Source organism: Lates calcarifer, linkage group LG12 (genome assembly GCF_001640805.2).
Source record: "Lates calcarifer isolate ASB-BC8 linkage group LG12, TLL_Latcal_v3, whole genome shotgun sequence".
In the NCBI taxonomy this organism is placed as follows: Eukaryota; Metazoa; Chordata; class Actinopteri; family Centropomidae; genus Lates; species Lates calcarifer.
The window spans coordinates 8,838,366-8,850,678 of NC_066844.1; the positions used below are offsets into that span (position 1 = coordinate 8,838,366).

Below are 12,313 nucleotides of genomic sequence, written 5' to 3' on the forward strand. Positions count from 1 at the left end.
GTGTGTTTCTGAAGCAGCTACATTGTTGCTTCTGCGTCATGTATTAATTAACTTATTGCATTCGTGTTACAGGACAAATTGGCCCTATCATTTCAACTGAGCTTGGGAGTCACACTTTTATGACAGACCACTGTAATGCACTGCATCCTCTGACTGAAAGGAATGGCAGTTGTAAATGCCTATCACTGTCCTTTTATTTGTTCATTTCCAGCACTGCATGCCTCTGTTGTTTGCCACACTCTCAGCTAGAAGCAGAAAAATGCAAAACCAAGGCCCAGCTGGGTTGCAAATCACATGGAACATCCACTCTACTTTTTACTACTTGTTCCTTAAGGTAACATGAGAATCCCGCTGAGTCTCATTTCACATCATTTTAAGGCATCAGTACCTCATTTATTATTATAGAGTGAGAGGCAGGGAAGGGAGGGAGAAAGAACAAAGAGTATGAAGGAATTCTCTCTTGGACTTGACTTAAACTCCACCTTGTAAGTCACACATACTCTGCTTACTGACAAAAGAACCTCCCTAGGAGGAGCAGGAAGGAAGAAAATATATCTAAACACACATTTCAAGTCAGTTACCCTCATTCTCATGTCATCAATTGATATTAAAAAGATGATGATGCATGTGAAGCAATATTCACTCCTCCTAAGGTTTTGGTATGCTTAAAATGAATTTGTTTTTAGGAAGTGTTGTCCAAACACGTCCAAAGACAAAAGCGTTTCCACATTTTCTTAACAGCCACATTGGAAGGTGAGGGAAACGGCTGCCATCAGACAGGGCCAAGACTCAAATTAATATGATTAATGAAGGACACAATGAATAGTACAATTAGGGATAACAATGCACACCTTTACTTTTTGTTTTTAAAGGTTTCTGTAATGTTGCACTCAGCTGTACACACAAAAAAGTGACATAGTAGCTACGTTAAGACTTTCAAATTCTCAAGAAGTTAAAATTCTGCTTTTTTTTTTTTCTTTTTTTCTTTCCACTCTTGTTTTGGACACTTGAATGTGTCATTTAAAAAGGATGGACATTTTTATTTATTCTGGAGGAGACTCTGGAGTTTATCCTCGTCAGTGAACCCTGCTTGCCTTAAAGCAAGGACTCACAGTTGTGTTTTGTACGTGAAATCATTAAAGTAGTGATTGTTGGCCATTTTACTCCTGGCAATGTTGATAGAAAGGTTTTTATTTAAAATGAGCTCAAGGTTTCTTTGTAAGTTACTTAACTGAAAGGCTGATAACCTGAATGCTGACTCAGAGAGACCTGACAGAAAAGCAGGCAGCAGTTCTCACTTCAGACACATCTGGTTTGGTGTTCTGTTTATTTGAAGTTGTCATGGCTACTTTCCTTTAGGAAAAAAATATTATGAAATGATTAGCAGTAGATCCAGTCTTGGATATATTAATTCCTACACAACCTTGAGGTTCATTTGAAGTGGTCCATACTTCACATTAAAGGTAGTAGTGTCGAAGTGGAGATGCTCATTAACAGCATGTTGACTGTACAACCATACTGTGCAATACAACACACCTGTGCAATACATTCACATTCACACTTATACCTCATTGTATATAGAGTTGCACTGTTTTTTTTATCTTCTTTATATATTTGTTTCTGCATATTTTGCATGTTTGCACTGGAAAGGAAGAAGCTCTCCAATCTTCTTGTACTTTCAGTATAATAACAATAAAGGGCATTCTAAGCATTCCAAGTGTAAAGATATGGTTTGAAGACCTCAACCACTTCATTCTGCTCTAAATCCAATACTCCAAATGATGGTAATTAAGACGTTTACGCTGACTCGGCTAAACCACCGCTGAGCTGCTTCCAGGTCATCACAGTGCACATCACTTGAGGAGACATTAGCCTCAACAGTTATGCAGCAAAACAGAGTTCAGTACATGTAATTTGCCACTGGCAGGTTTATAGCAACTTGCCACAAATTTCAGAAGATATTTCATTACTGATGCTTGAATCAATTAAGTTTTTGTTCCTCAGTGTGGTGGGGTGATGAAAGAAAATGTTCCCATGTGCTTTGTTCTGGCTGTCCCTTCCCTCCATGACCGCTGCCCTACTTACTACACACCATCACTCAGACTGAAGAATTGGCCACCAGTGTCATTGCTCTCACAAAAAAGGATTCCTTTACGCTGATTTTGAATTTTTTCTATCTAAGACAACAAAGGCAGGCACTGTATGAGCATTACATCCATATCTGCAATTGTATTATGTTTTGAGGGAGAGACAGAGGTGTTTGTAAGGGCTTGTGGTGATGTCCTTATGTGCTTTCAAATGAAAAGAAAGAGACAAAACATATTCAGAAGAAAGGGACTGTAGCTAAAACAATGAGCCACAGCTGGGTTAAATAATGTGGCGTGGGTTTGATTACAACATACCAACAAATCCACATAGTGGAATAGGAGGAAATACAACATTCATGTGCAACAACAAGTGTAATGAAAATACAGAAATCTTGAGAAGTGTGTCAAAGCCCTGATATCTCCAGGGTGCATGTTTTAAAGATTGACTACATCAACATTGACAGCCATGTCTGTTTTACTTCACATTCCAATGTTACATTTTAAGATGGCCTGTCTGTATTTAAAAGTAACAGCTCTCTCTCACACAATGAGTGAGTCGTTATAGCTTATCAGAGTCAGAGATTAGTTGCCTATGTGAATACTTTTTTTAATGTGAGAAAGAATGACTTACTGGTGATGCTACACAAAATGTTTCAAGGTGATGTTAGTCTCATTTCCCAGATGGCCCAGTCCCCTAGAACTAAGGCCTGGGCTCATCGGTTCTAAATCTATACTAGAAATGACCAGAAGGCTCCTTTACAATCACTGTAGTAGTTACATGCAACACAAAAGCCTGTGTATGCAGCTGAATCATTTAAAATAGAAGCATATCTGATGCATACAAGACAGGCAACTGAAAAACACAGTTGAAACACCCGCTGTGTGGACACACAGTTAGTGTTTATGTATAGTGTGAAGAAAAAACACACATTAGGCAATAACAGAAGTTAATCAAAATCTAATCTTGACCATAAAATATAGTTCCTGTGAGTCAAGATCCCAGAATGAAAAGAAAACTAAGAATGATAAGGAAGCCTGTTACATTTTATTTTACATCTAAGAATAACCAGAGGCCCCAGAAATCCCAGTGTCCCCTAAGCTAGTCCCAGTCAAGTCAAGTCAATTTTATTTGTGGAGCACCAAATTCACAACAGAAGTTATCTCGGGGCACTATTCATATAGAGCAGGTCTAGACTGTACTCTTTATAATAGTATTTACAGAGACCCAACAATTCCCACCATGAGCAGCACTCAGTAACAGTGGCAAAGAAAAATATCCTTTTAAGAGGCAGAAACCTCAAGCAGAACTGGACTCAGGGTGGGTAGCCATCTGCCTTCGACCAGTTGAGTTTAGAGACAAAAGAGAGAGACAACAACAACTACTACAATAATAATAATAATAATAATAATAATAATAATAATAATAATTTATATTTTTGTACAGATGCTACAATTTTTTAGGCTGTTCTGGGTCAAATTTGACTCATATCTATTGATTTTCATCAGTCATTTCATCAGTCAAGGAAAACTGTGGTTTTAGGGAATCTTGGTCTAGGTCTTCAAACTGTCAAACTGTACATGCCAAGTCTGTCTGTATTTTTTATGGGACAGTTGTGACAGAATTCAAGAGGGACCTCAACATTGTCACGAGAACTGTCTGTGTTCCCACCATATTTGCCCAGGTTGCTGTAGAGACAGGCACCTGCTGGTCTTTGAGGGGTCATGGGGGAATCTCCAAACAGTGAAGCAGGAGCATAAGAGTGATCATATATGGTGCACATAAGGAACAGAGGTCATACAAAGGTCACAGGGTGCCTCCACACAGACACGAGATCTGCAAGTGCAAGCACAAGCAACTGCAACATCACAGAATAATCTAAAAATAAACCAATTAGAATCCATTTATTCTGAACTAACTGATATTATATAACCATGGCTACACATGGTTATATAACAATCCCAACAGTCCAGAATGTTCTTGTCATTTTCACTTTCAATAAAATATATTTAAATCGTTACGGCTGTCATGTTTTCATATTCTTAGGTAAAACAGGACATGATATTGTGTCATAGTTGATGTTTTTCTCCAAAAATGAATGTTGTAAAACCTAAAAAATACACTCTCTGAAACATTAATTGAGGATTAATTATATAAATTCTAAATAGATCTGTGGGGTGTAGACACTTTATAAGGGAATTCCCAGGTCAAAATTGTTACTGTGGAGGCATGAAATATTAATAGTATGTAAGGGTTAACCTGGCCCTAGCAATGACTGGAGGGTCCTGTCTCCTTTATATCCTAATCTCAGTCTAGAACTAAGAATGACCAGTTTCCTGTCTCCTTTTGTCTAGATTCAAAAATGACCCCATTCCCAGAATTCCTTAGTCCATATCTACACTGAATGACCATAAGATCAGTCCACTTTAGTCTTGCTCTAACAATGATCAAAGCCCATTACTTCTTTGCCAAATCTAAGAATGATGTGAAGGCCCTGTCCTCTTTTGCCAGCTGAAAGGTAGAGAACAGCAAAATAATACCAGAGTTTCTTGTCTGCTTTCCCCCCGTCTTCCACCACCAACTGATAAATTGGTCACTGATGTAATTAGTAACTCTGCACTCCAATGTGTCTTGTTTGAAAGAAGTCCAACCGTCACATCCATTACGCCATTGATTCATCAGCAGTTAGTGCTGCCATCGCCAAGGGGAGGAAATGAGTCTCTGTATGACACAGGAGGAGGTGAAAGAAGTCAAGAGAAAGAGGATACATAGCGAGGAATCTTGGATGGATGACAGTGGGAGGAAGGGATGGGCAATGAGAGAAAAGTGGTGTAAGGGAGAAATATGAGGACATGTCACATTGTATGGTGTTTTTTTTTTCTTCTGATTTGTTGCTGCAGTGGCCTGTCCCTAGAGAGAAAGAGGGAGATAGAGCTGTGGGAATGAATGAAGAGAAAGAACAAAAGATGCGGGATTTGAAAAGGGAGAAAGGGGTAGATATAGAGAGAGAGTAGGACATTGTGAAGTGAGGCCTGGTGGCTGAGGATCTCAAGGGACGAGCCTGTGGGCTTTCAGAGACAAACATTAATAATGAAACGCTAATTCCCCCTGTCCTCCTTTCTTTCTCTTCTTTTCTCTGTCGTTCTGTCTGTCATTTTCTCTCTGTTTTTCCATGGCTGCCTTTATTTCTCTTAATCTCTTTTCCTTTACACACACACACTTTTTTCCTCACCCACTCTCTGTCTTGCCTTGTACCAAAACCAAGCTCCTTATTGCAGTTCCAGTTATTAGCTTCTTCTGCTATTTGAAATGATTGTTAATGGTGTGTATGTGCGTGGGTGGGGCAGGGGTGGGGGTGGGGAATAAGTTAGAAACTTTATCTAACATTGCAAGTATCAGACTTTTTCTGTTTTTCTCAAGTTATTTTCTCATTCACTGTTTTGCTGTCTTTATCAGCTGTACAAAACCCCATAGGGGGGTGATCACAAAGAGACTAACAGAGACAACTGTTTTCCAATAGTATGCCACCTGGTATTCACTCCTCACAGTCCCCTGGAGCATTTTAGCCATGCATCAGAGTTTAAATTCGCTCAACTTTTTTTTTTTTTTTTTTTTGCCTCAGGGTGTAACACCACTCTTCAGTGTGTCAGAACAGATAAACATATGGGCAACGCATTTCACAGGACATGAGCGAATTGGCAGGAATGCATCTGGAGGTGGAAAGGAGCCTTTATAATTTCCCTTGACCTGCATGTACCACATTTGTTGACAAGTCTGCTAACCCTAATTTGCATATTTCCATACAATCAAGTTGCAAGCTGATTTGAGATAACTCACTTGAATAAAATTATACCTTAGTTCACAATCAACAGTTTCCTGAAAACACAGTTGAAAAGGTCAGCGGACCTTGTCGATCAGCTTTTCCTCAAACTCAGCTATCTTCCATGTAGGGCCCTCACCAGCTTGTGAGGGTCTAAACAAAGATGTAGTTAGAAAAGCTGAGGGGTGCCTTCACTGTGGGATGATTGTGCATAGCCAAAACCACCATGATTAAATCACGTTCAGCAAATGCTTTCCTGTGCTAGTGCAGATTCATCGATCGTTTTGTAAAGCAGTCTAAGGGGCCATCCACATAGTGCCATTCTACAGGATGTGGGAACAACTTTTTGGCACTTTTGTTGACAGATGCATGCAGCACCTGCAAAGGGTGGAATAAGGGGAAACAAATCACTATGTGTCAGTTCATGCTCTTAACCAATCCAGTACTACCTTTTAAATCAGCCACAATGCTCTCTTACGTGAAGGTAAGACCAATCTGGAGTAGGATGTTGTTGCCATGAGTGAAGGTGCAGCATCTTAAATAAGCTGCCAGTGGAATGGATTGTATTAAAGCCACTCTGAAGAAGATATTACTCTTGGTTACATTTGGTTAACATGTGTAGCTCTTGTCCAAGCAGAACTGTTACCCTATGAAGGAAGCAGCGCACTTCTCCCGGGCAAACATCCAAACAGAGGCTGTTAGTTAGCAGCAGGGACAGTTTGGAATTGGACGAGGGGCCTCAATCTAGTAGCCAGTCCCCAGCACCTGTAGAGGATACAGCTGCCTCCATAATCAGCTCTCCATGCATTAAGGCTCAAGGCACATGTCTGTGTGTGTGTGTGTGTGTGTGTGTGTGTGTGGCATGATTATTCACCACAGCCATGTGAGTAAACTAAATGAAAAATTTATTTGGATTTCCCCCGATTAAGGAAATTATACAACTGTTCAACATATCATCCACAAAAATGGGTTGCTCTGAAACAGGATTTGTTCATGTGCTTGAAGAAAACACAGAAATTGAACAGACTGTGTTTTGTTCTATGTCCTTTTGCCATGGTCCAAGCAGGCAGGCAGGCAGTGTGAGTACAAATCCCAGTAATTCTTCACACCAAACTTGATAATTAAATCCACCTAGCCAAAAAATGTGTGTTTCAAATCCAAGTGGATATTGTGTGTGTGTTTGTTAACCCCCTAGGTTAAGTGTGTGTCTCCAGGAGAGATGAGGTTGTGGAGTGGAGAGTCAAGGGAGAGAGGGGAAGCATGACAGCAGTCTTGGCAGTCATTGTTCACGCAACATGTTGGATATAGATGCTGCCAGTGCTTTTGTGGTAGTTTGGGTTTAGATTGTGTTACAACAAAACTGTCTGTTGCCCTCTAAGATGTATTTACACTGACAATTACAAAAGGTGCAAAAGGTGCAATTCACTTCATGTGGTTTCTACAATACTGCACATGATGTTTAATTTTAGCCAGGGGAGTCAAACGATGATAGGTTACAGTAGTTGATAGATCAATATGACTGAGCTCACTGGCCACTTTATCAGGTATACCTTGCTATAGGACTGGGTGGAACCCCTTTTTGCCTTCAGAACTGCCTTAATTCTTTCTAACATAAATTCAACAAACCCTGGAGATGGTTGCAATGGAAAATCCCAGTAGATCAGCAGTTTCTGAAATATTCAAACCAGCCTGCCTGGCACTAACAACCATACCATGATCAAAGTCACTTAAATCACCTTTCTTCCCCATTTTGATGCTCGGTTTGAACTTCAGCAGGTCATCTTGACCATGTCTACATGCCTAAATGCATTGACTTGCTGCCATGTGATTGGCTGAATAGCTAATCGCGTTAATGAGAAGTTAAACAGGTGTATCTAATAATGAGTCCAGTGGGAATTCAAATAAAACATATAAAGAGGCTTCTGACTCAATCTGTCAGAGGCACACCTGGGCAGTTGTTAGGTAAGTGGGCAGTTCTTCATTTACTGTGGGAATTATAGTGCTATGGTGTCACACAGCATGCGTCTCTGTTGTGCTACAATTTGCCACTTTGTACGTTCACACCTCTGATGACAGTCCTTTTTTGTGTAGCAGATTTCCACTAAAATGACTGACATCCAGCTACTTCCTGTCTCTTAGTAAAAAATACTAGAGGCTAATGTTTTAGCTTATCCATTAAGTTTACTATTTTAAAATAAAGAATACTGTAAAAGGTCACTTCATGCCAAGTTACTGAGAAATATATTTGCCATGTACCCTTATGTTGGGTTTCAAGATATCTACAGCTTAGACTTACACTGTCACCTGCGTATAACAGGTGTGGATGGAATTTGCTTATTTCAAAGCTTAAAACACTGAAAAAGAAAATTTTAAAAATTCAACAGCAGTATTTCTTTCCTGGAAACAATGTCCTGGTTACTCTGAATAATCCAGACCTTGTTGCCAACAGTTCATTTTTTTAACCTTCAGCATGAAAAAGTTCCCTCTGAAACCTGTTAACAGCAGAACAGTAACAGTGGAAGCCAATTACAGACTGAAAACTGATGCATACGTAGATACAAAATCACCATTCCTCAGGAAACAGTGAATTACCTTTGTACACATTTCTTGTAAGTGGAAAAAGCACACTGATGACAATACTATGCCCTACTGTCTCTGCTAACTGTCATCCTACAAGGGTGCTTAATGACAGTGATTTTCTGCCATTTTAACAGCATGTCATTCAAACGTATTATATCCAACTGCCTCTCCAAAGGCTCTTTCAAGGAGATGATGCATTTGAATACACACTATTCTCATGTAAAAAATAGGCATGTGTGTCCTTGAAACTTGTCCACCTTTTTTTTGTCTGAGAATTCTTTCTACAGACCACATTAGAGTGATTTGATTTATCATAACATAACATGTCATCATACCTAACAACAAAATAGGTTGTTTTTCGGGGCATTTTAACAAACATGTAACTGAAGCAGTGGCAGATCAGATTGAGTGGTCATATGTGGTGTTTTGGAGGGCACTTGTGTTTTCCCATTTAGGTATTCTTTTCTGTGCTTTGGTTTTATTGATTTCCAGCCTCCATGACAACAATGACGCTCTAACTAAAGACGATGAAAATGCATGTGTTAGTATAACATCACACCCTGTTTGAGTTCAGATGGAGAGGGCCTTGAAAGCTTGTTGATTGCTGCCATTTGTTTCTCCTAATTACACAGCACTTGTTTTTTCAGCATCTCTTCTATGCTTTTTGACTTTTATCCCCTCTTCCTCCTTTTTTCACTTTTATTACCCTTTTGTTTCTCCTGGATTAGTATCAATCTGTCCCCTTTTTTTCTAAGGAGTATTAAAACACATACTGTAGGGTGCTGTACTATTATTATAACTAGATGTGTGCATTATGTAAGCATTGGTAAGTGGACACTTCATTCCTGCAGGAAACTGAGTCACTCCTGCAGCACAGGGAGCAAAATACAGTAGGTAGTACTAACAAATAGAAAGATATAAATTGAATAAGAGTAAACAATCTGTGTTGCACAACAGTGATGTGATTACTTCTCTATAATGAGAAGTGTAGAGGATTACAAATACAGTGTGAAATTCAGTTATTACATTACAATAACTTTGACATTTATGCTCATTAGCTGTCTTACTGGGAGTTTGATGGAGGGTTGGTCAGTTTGGTCTCTATTCAGTGAATAATCCTGTTATGTGATGATCACTGTGTGTGTGACAGCATATCTTTCTTTTTGTGTTCCTCAGGTGGGAGGGAAGGACAATCCTGCTGTCGACCCTATAATCCATGGCCTGAAGGGTGTGGTCCATCATGGTGAGTGACTGTCCCAGTGCCCAGTCATACAGGGAACGATAACTACATTTTAAGAGTTTGAATGTGTGAATGGTTGTTTCTCTGTTTATGTTGGCCCTGTGATGGACTGGCAATCTGTACAGGGTGTACCCTGCCTTTCGCCCAATGTCAGCTGGGATAGGCTCCATATATATATATATATATGTATATATATATATATAGATGAATGATTTTTAGTCACAGGGCTGGATTTTAAGTTCTCAGTGATAGAAGCTGATAAAAGCCATAGCAGCTCTCACTCCTCGATTTTTAAGGAGACAGAGGAGTGGAGGAGACCTCTATTTTGTGAGTTACTGTGGAGTTCTCATTTACGGTCCTGTGTTCGGGAAGTCCAATCACCCTCATCCCTGGTCCCTTCCATGGCCAACCTTCCCTGCACTGTGCTGGTCGCCCCAGAGGGTCTGGCAGCTGAGTTGAGTGACCATTCCTCCAGACGAAGGCTGGGTCCTGGGACCCCGGGCAACGCCGCTATCAATGCTGTATTGGACCATGATGTTACATCAGTGATGCTGGCAGCTGATCTTGAGGTCAAAGCAGAAACTAGGATCATGGCCCCAAGTCATAGCTCCACTCCTAAGCCATCCCAGAGAGATAGAGAGATCCAGTTGGGGGGATTACCTCTCCACTTGTAACATTCTGACCATTTCACCTGTCGGATGAGGCTGGTTCACCCTGGTGATGCCACTACAGTCGCCATCATTTTAGACAAACTCCTGGATCTACTGCTCTCACTCTCCATTAAAAGAATAGTGCACCATGTAAGGGTGAATGACAGCAGACCTGAGTGGACAAAAATTATTTAAAACTTCTTTTTAATATCTTAAAAGACTGTGGAAAGACTTTTCCTCTCTGACCCTATCCCCATGTTTAGTCACAGAGCTGAGTACTTTAGCCTAATCCTGCACAACTGGCTCCACACTGCATACAGCTTTTATTGGCAACTTTAATTCATTCTGGGATTGTGCTTTTTTTCTTCAGAAGAGACAAGATTCATTTCAACAAGCAGGGTAGCCAAACACTGTCTGCAAAAATTCAACATGTGATCCATTCCTCCCCAAGTGCACGAGTGTTTACACAGCACACCCAGTCCAACAACCCCATTTCTCTCCTACTTCATCTCAGGATGCTGTCTCTTGCTCCAGCCCTGCTGCTGTCTTTAACCAGCATTTGCTGACCCACGTCTCTCACCTGACCTCTCTTCATTGATATCAATTACTCCGGTACATTATAATCCAAGGCTGTCCAAAAAATGGACTGGTAGGCACACAAAGGTCTCTTCATGCTCCACTACAGATTTACCAAGATCAACAGCTGCCATGTTTTAACAATCATATCTTTAAGCTAACTCCGTTCAAATCAAAGTATGGCTCTTATGAGGGCGTTGGGTTTACAAAATACACCCAGAAACAACAGTCAGTAAGGGGCACAGAGCCTGTCACTTCTTCCTTCAAATCATTGCTACCATTAATGACAGTCTGAGCAGCTTCATACAGGACATGAATCAGCTGATCTTGACCTTTGCAACAGGAAAAGTGAAGGCCAAGACCAAAGCACAGGAAGGCCGGAGGAGAATCTACACAGTCTAGGATGAATAGAGATAGCTGACTGATATGTGTTATTTCACAAGGTCGCCAGCTGAGAGTGTAACATAGATCTGATGTTGTTCTCTACACTAGAGAAAAAAATACAAAGAAAGCTCAAGTGGGATAATCATCTGATGTATATTATTTTATCAGACTTTAAGGTGCCCCAGTTTTCCTTGTGCTCTGCAAGTCTTTCTTCTTACTCTTATGCATCATTTAGTGCATCACATACAGTATTTTCACACAATAAATTAGGACTTCTGGGATGATTCAGTCTTTTATTTTTTTCTTCACATAGCAAATTAGAGGGTTTTACATTGTTTTTTGTTGGCAATGTATGCCCTCAGTCAAAAACTGTTGTCTCATGCACATAGCCCTGAAGTTCATCCCTGTCATGATCAAAACATTTATCCTAAAGCAATGTTCTGTCTTGCCCCCCCCCCCCCCAAAGGGCCCCACTCGCCTTACAACAACAGAACGGCTTCAGAGTGAATTTTGAGCGCTTTGGCATACACAAATAAAACTTTGATAATACCCCACCAAATGATACTTGCACTTTATCTCCTGCTCAGCTGTCTTGGAAAAACTCATGTGCCTCCATGATTCATCTAACACAAAGACCACTCAAGTTCAATCAGGGCTACGCTCCTATCTCTCCCACAGGGTAGGTGGTTGGCTAATTTTCTCTGTCTCCACCAGTGCTACTCTATGGAGCAGCGGGTGGTTAAATTTTTCACAGCCCTCTCCTCTCTTGTTGCTGGGCTTGTCTCGTGGACATGCACCACAGGTCTGACTCTGCTGTCTTTGTACCTCATGCCTTGTTGCATTTTACATGAAACCTCGCTGGAACAAATGCCCTCTGACTAGCTAGCCAGCGAGTGGCTCCATGCCATCCCTGTGAAATCAGCCTGGTAAAAAAAAAACTGAGTCTGATTTACATAGCGGATTCATGAAAGGCTTCGG

The 12,313-nt window shown here is 40.5% G+C and overlaps 1 protein-coding gene across 1 annotated transcript in view; it reads left to right on the plus strand.

Moving 5' to 3' along the window:
- Nucleotides 1-12,313, plus strand: part of LOC108873537 (receptor-type tyrosine-protein phosphatase gamma-like) — a 408,789-nt gene that overhangs the window by 313,682 nt on the left and 82,794 nt on the right. The window contains 1 exon segment of the mRNA XM_051074772.1: nucleotides 9,662-9,728. Coding sequence (XP_050930729.1) covers nucleotides 9,662-9,728 — 67 coding nt within the window.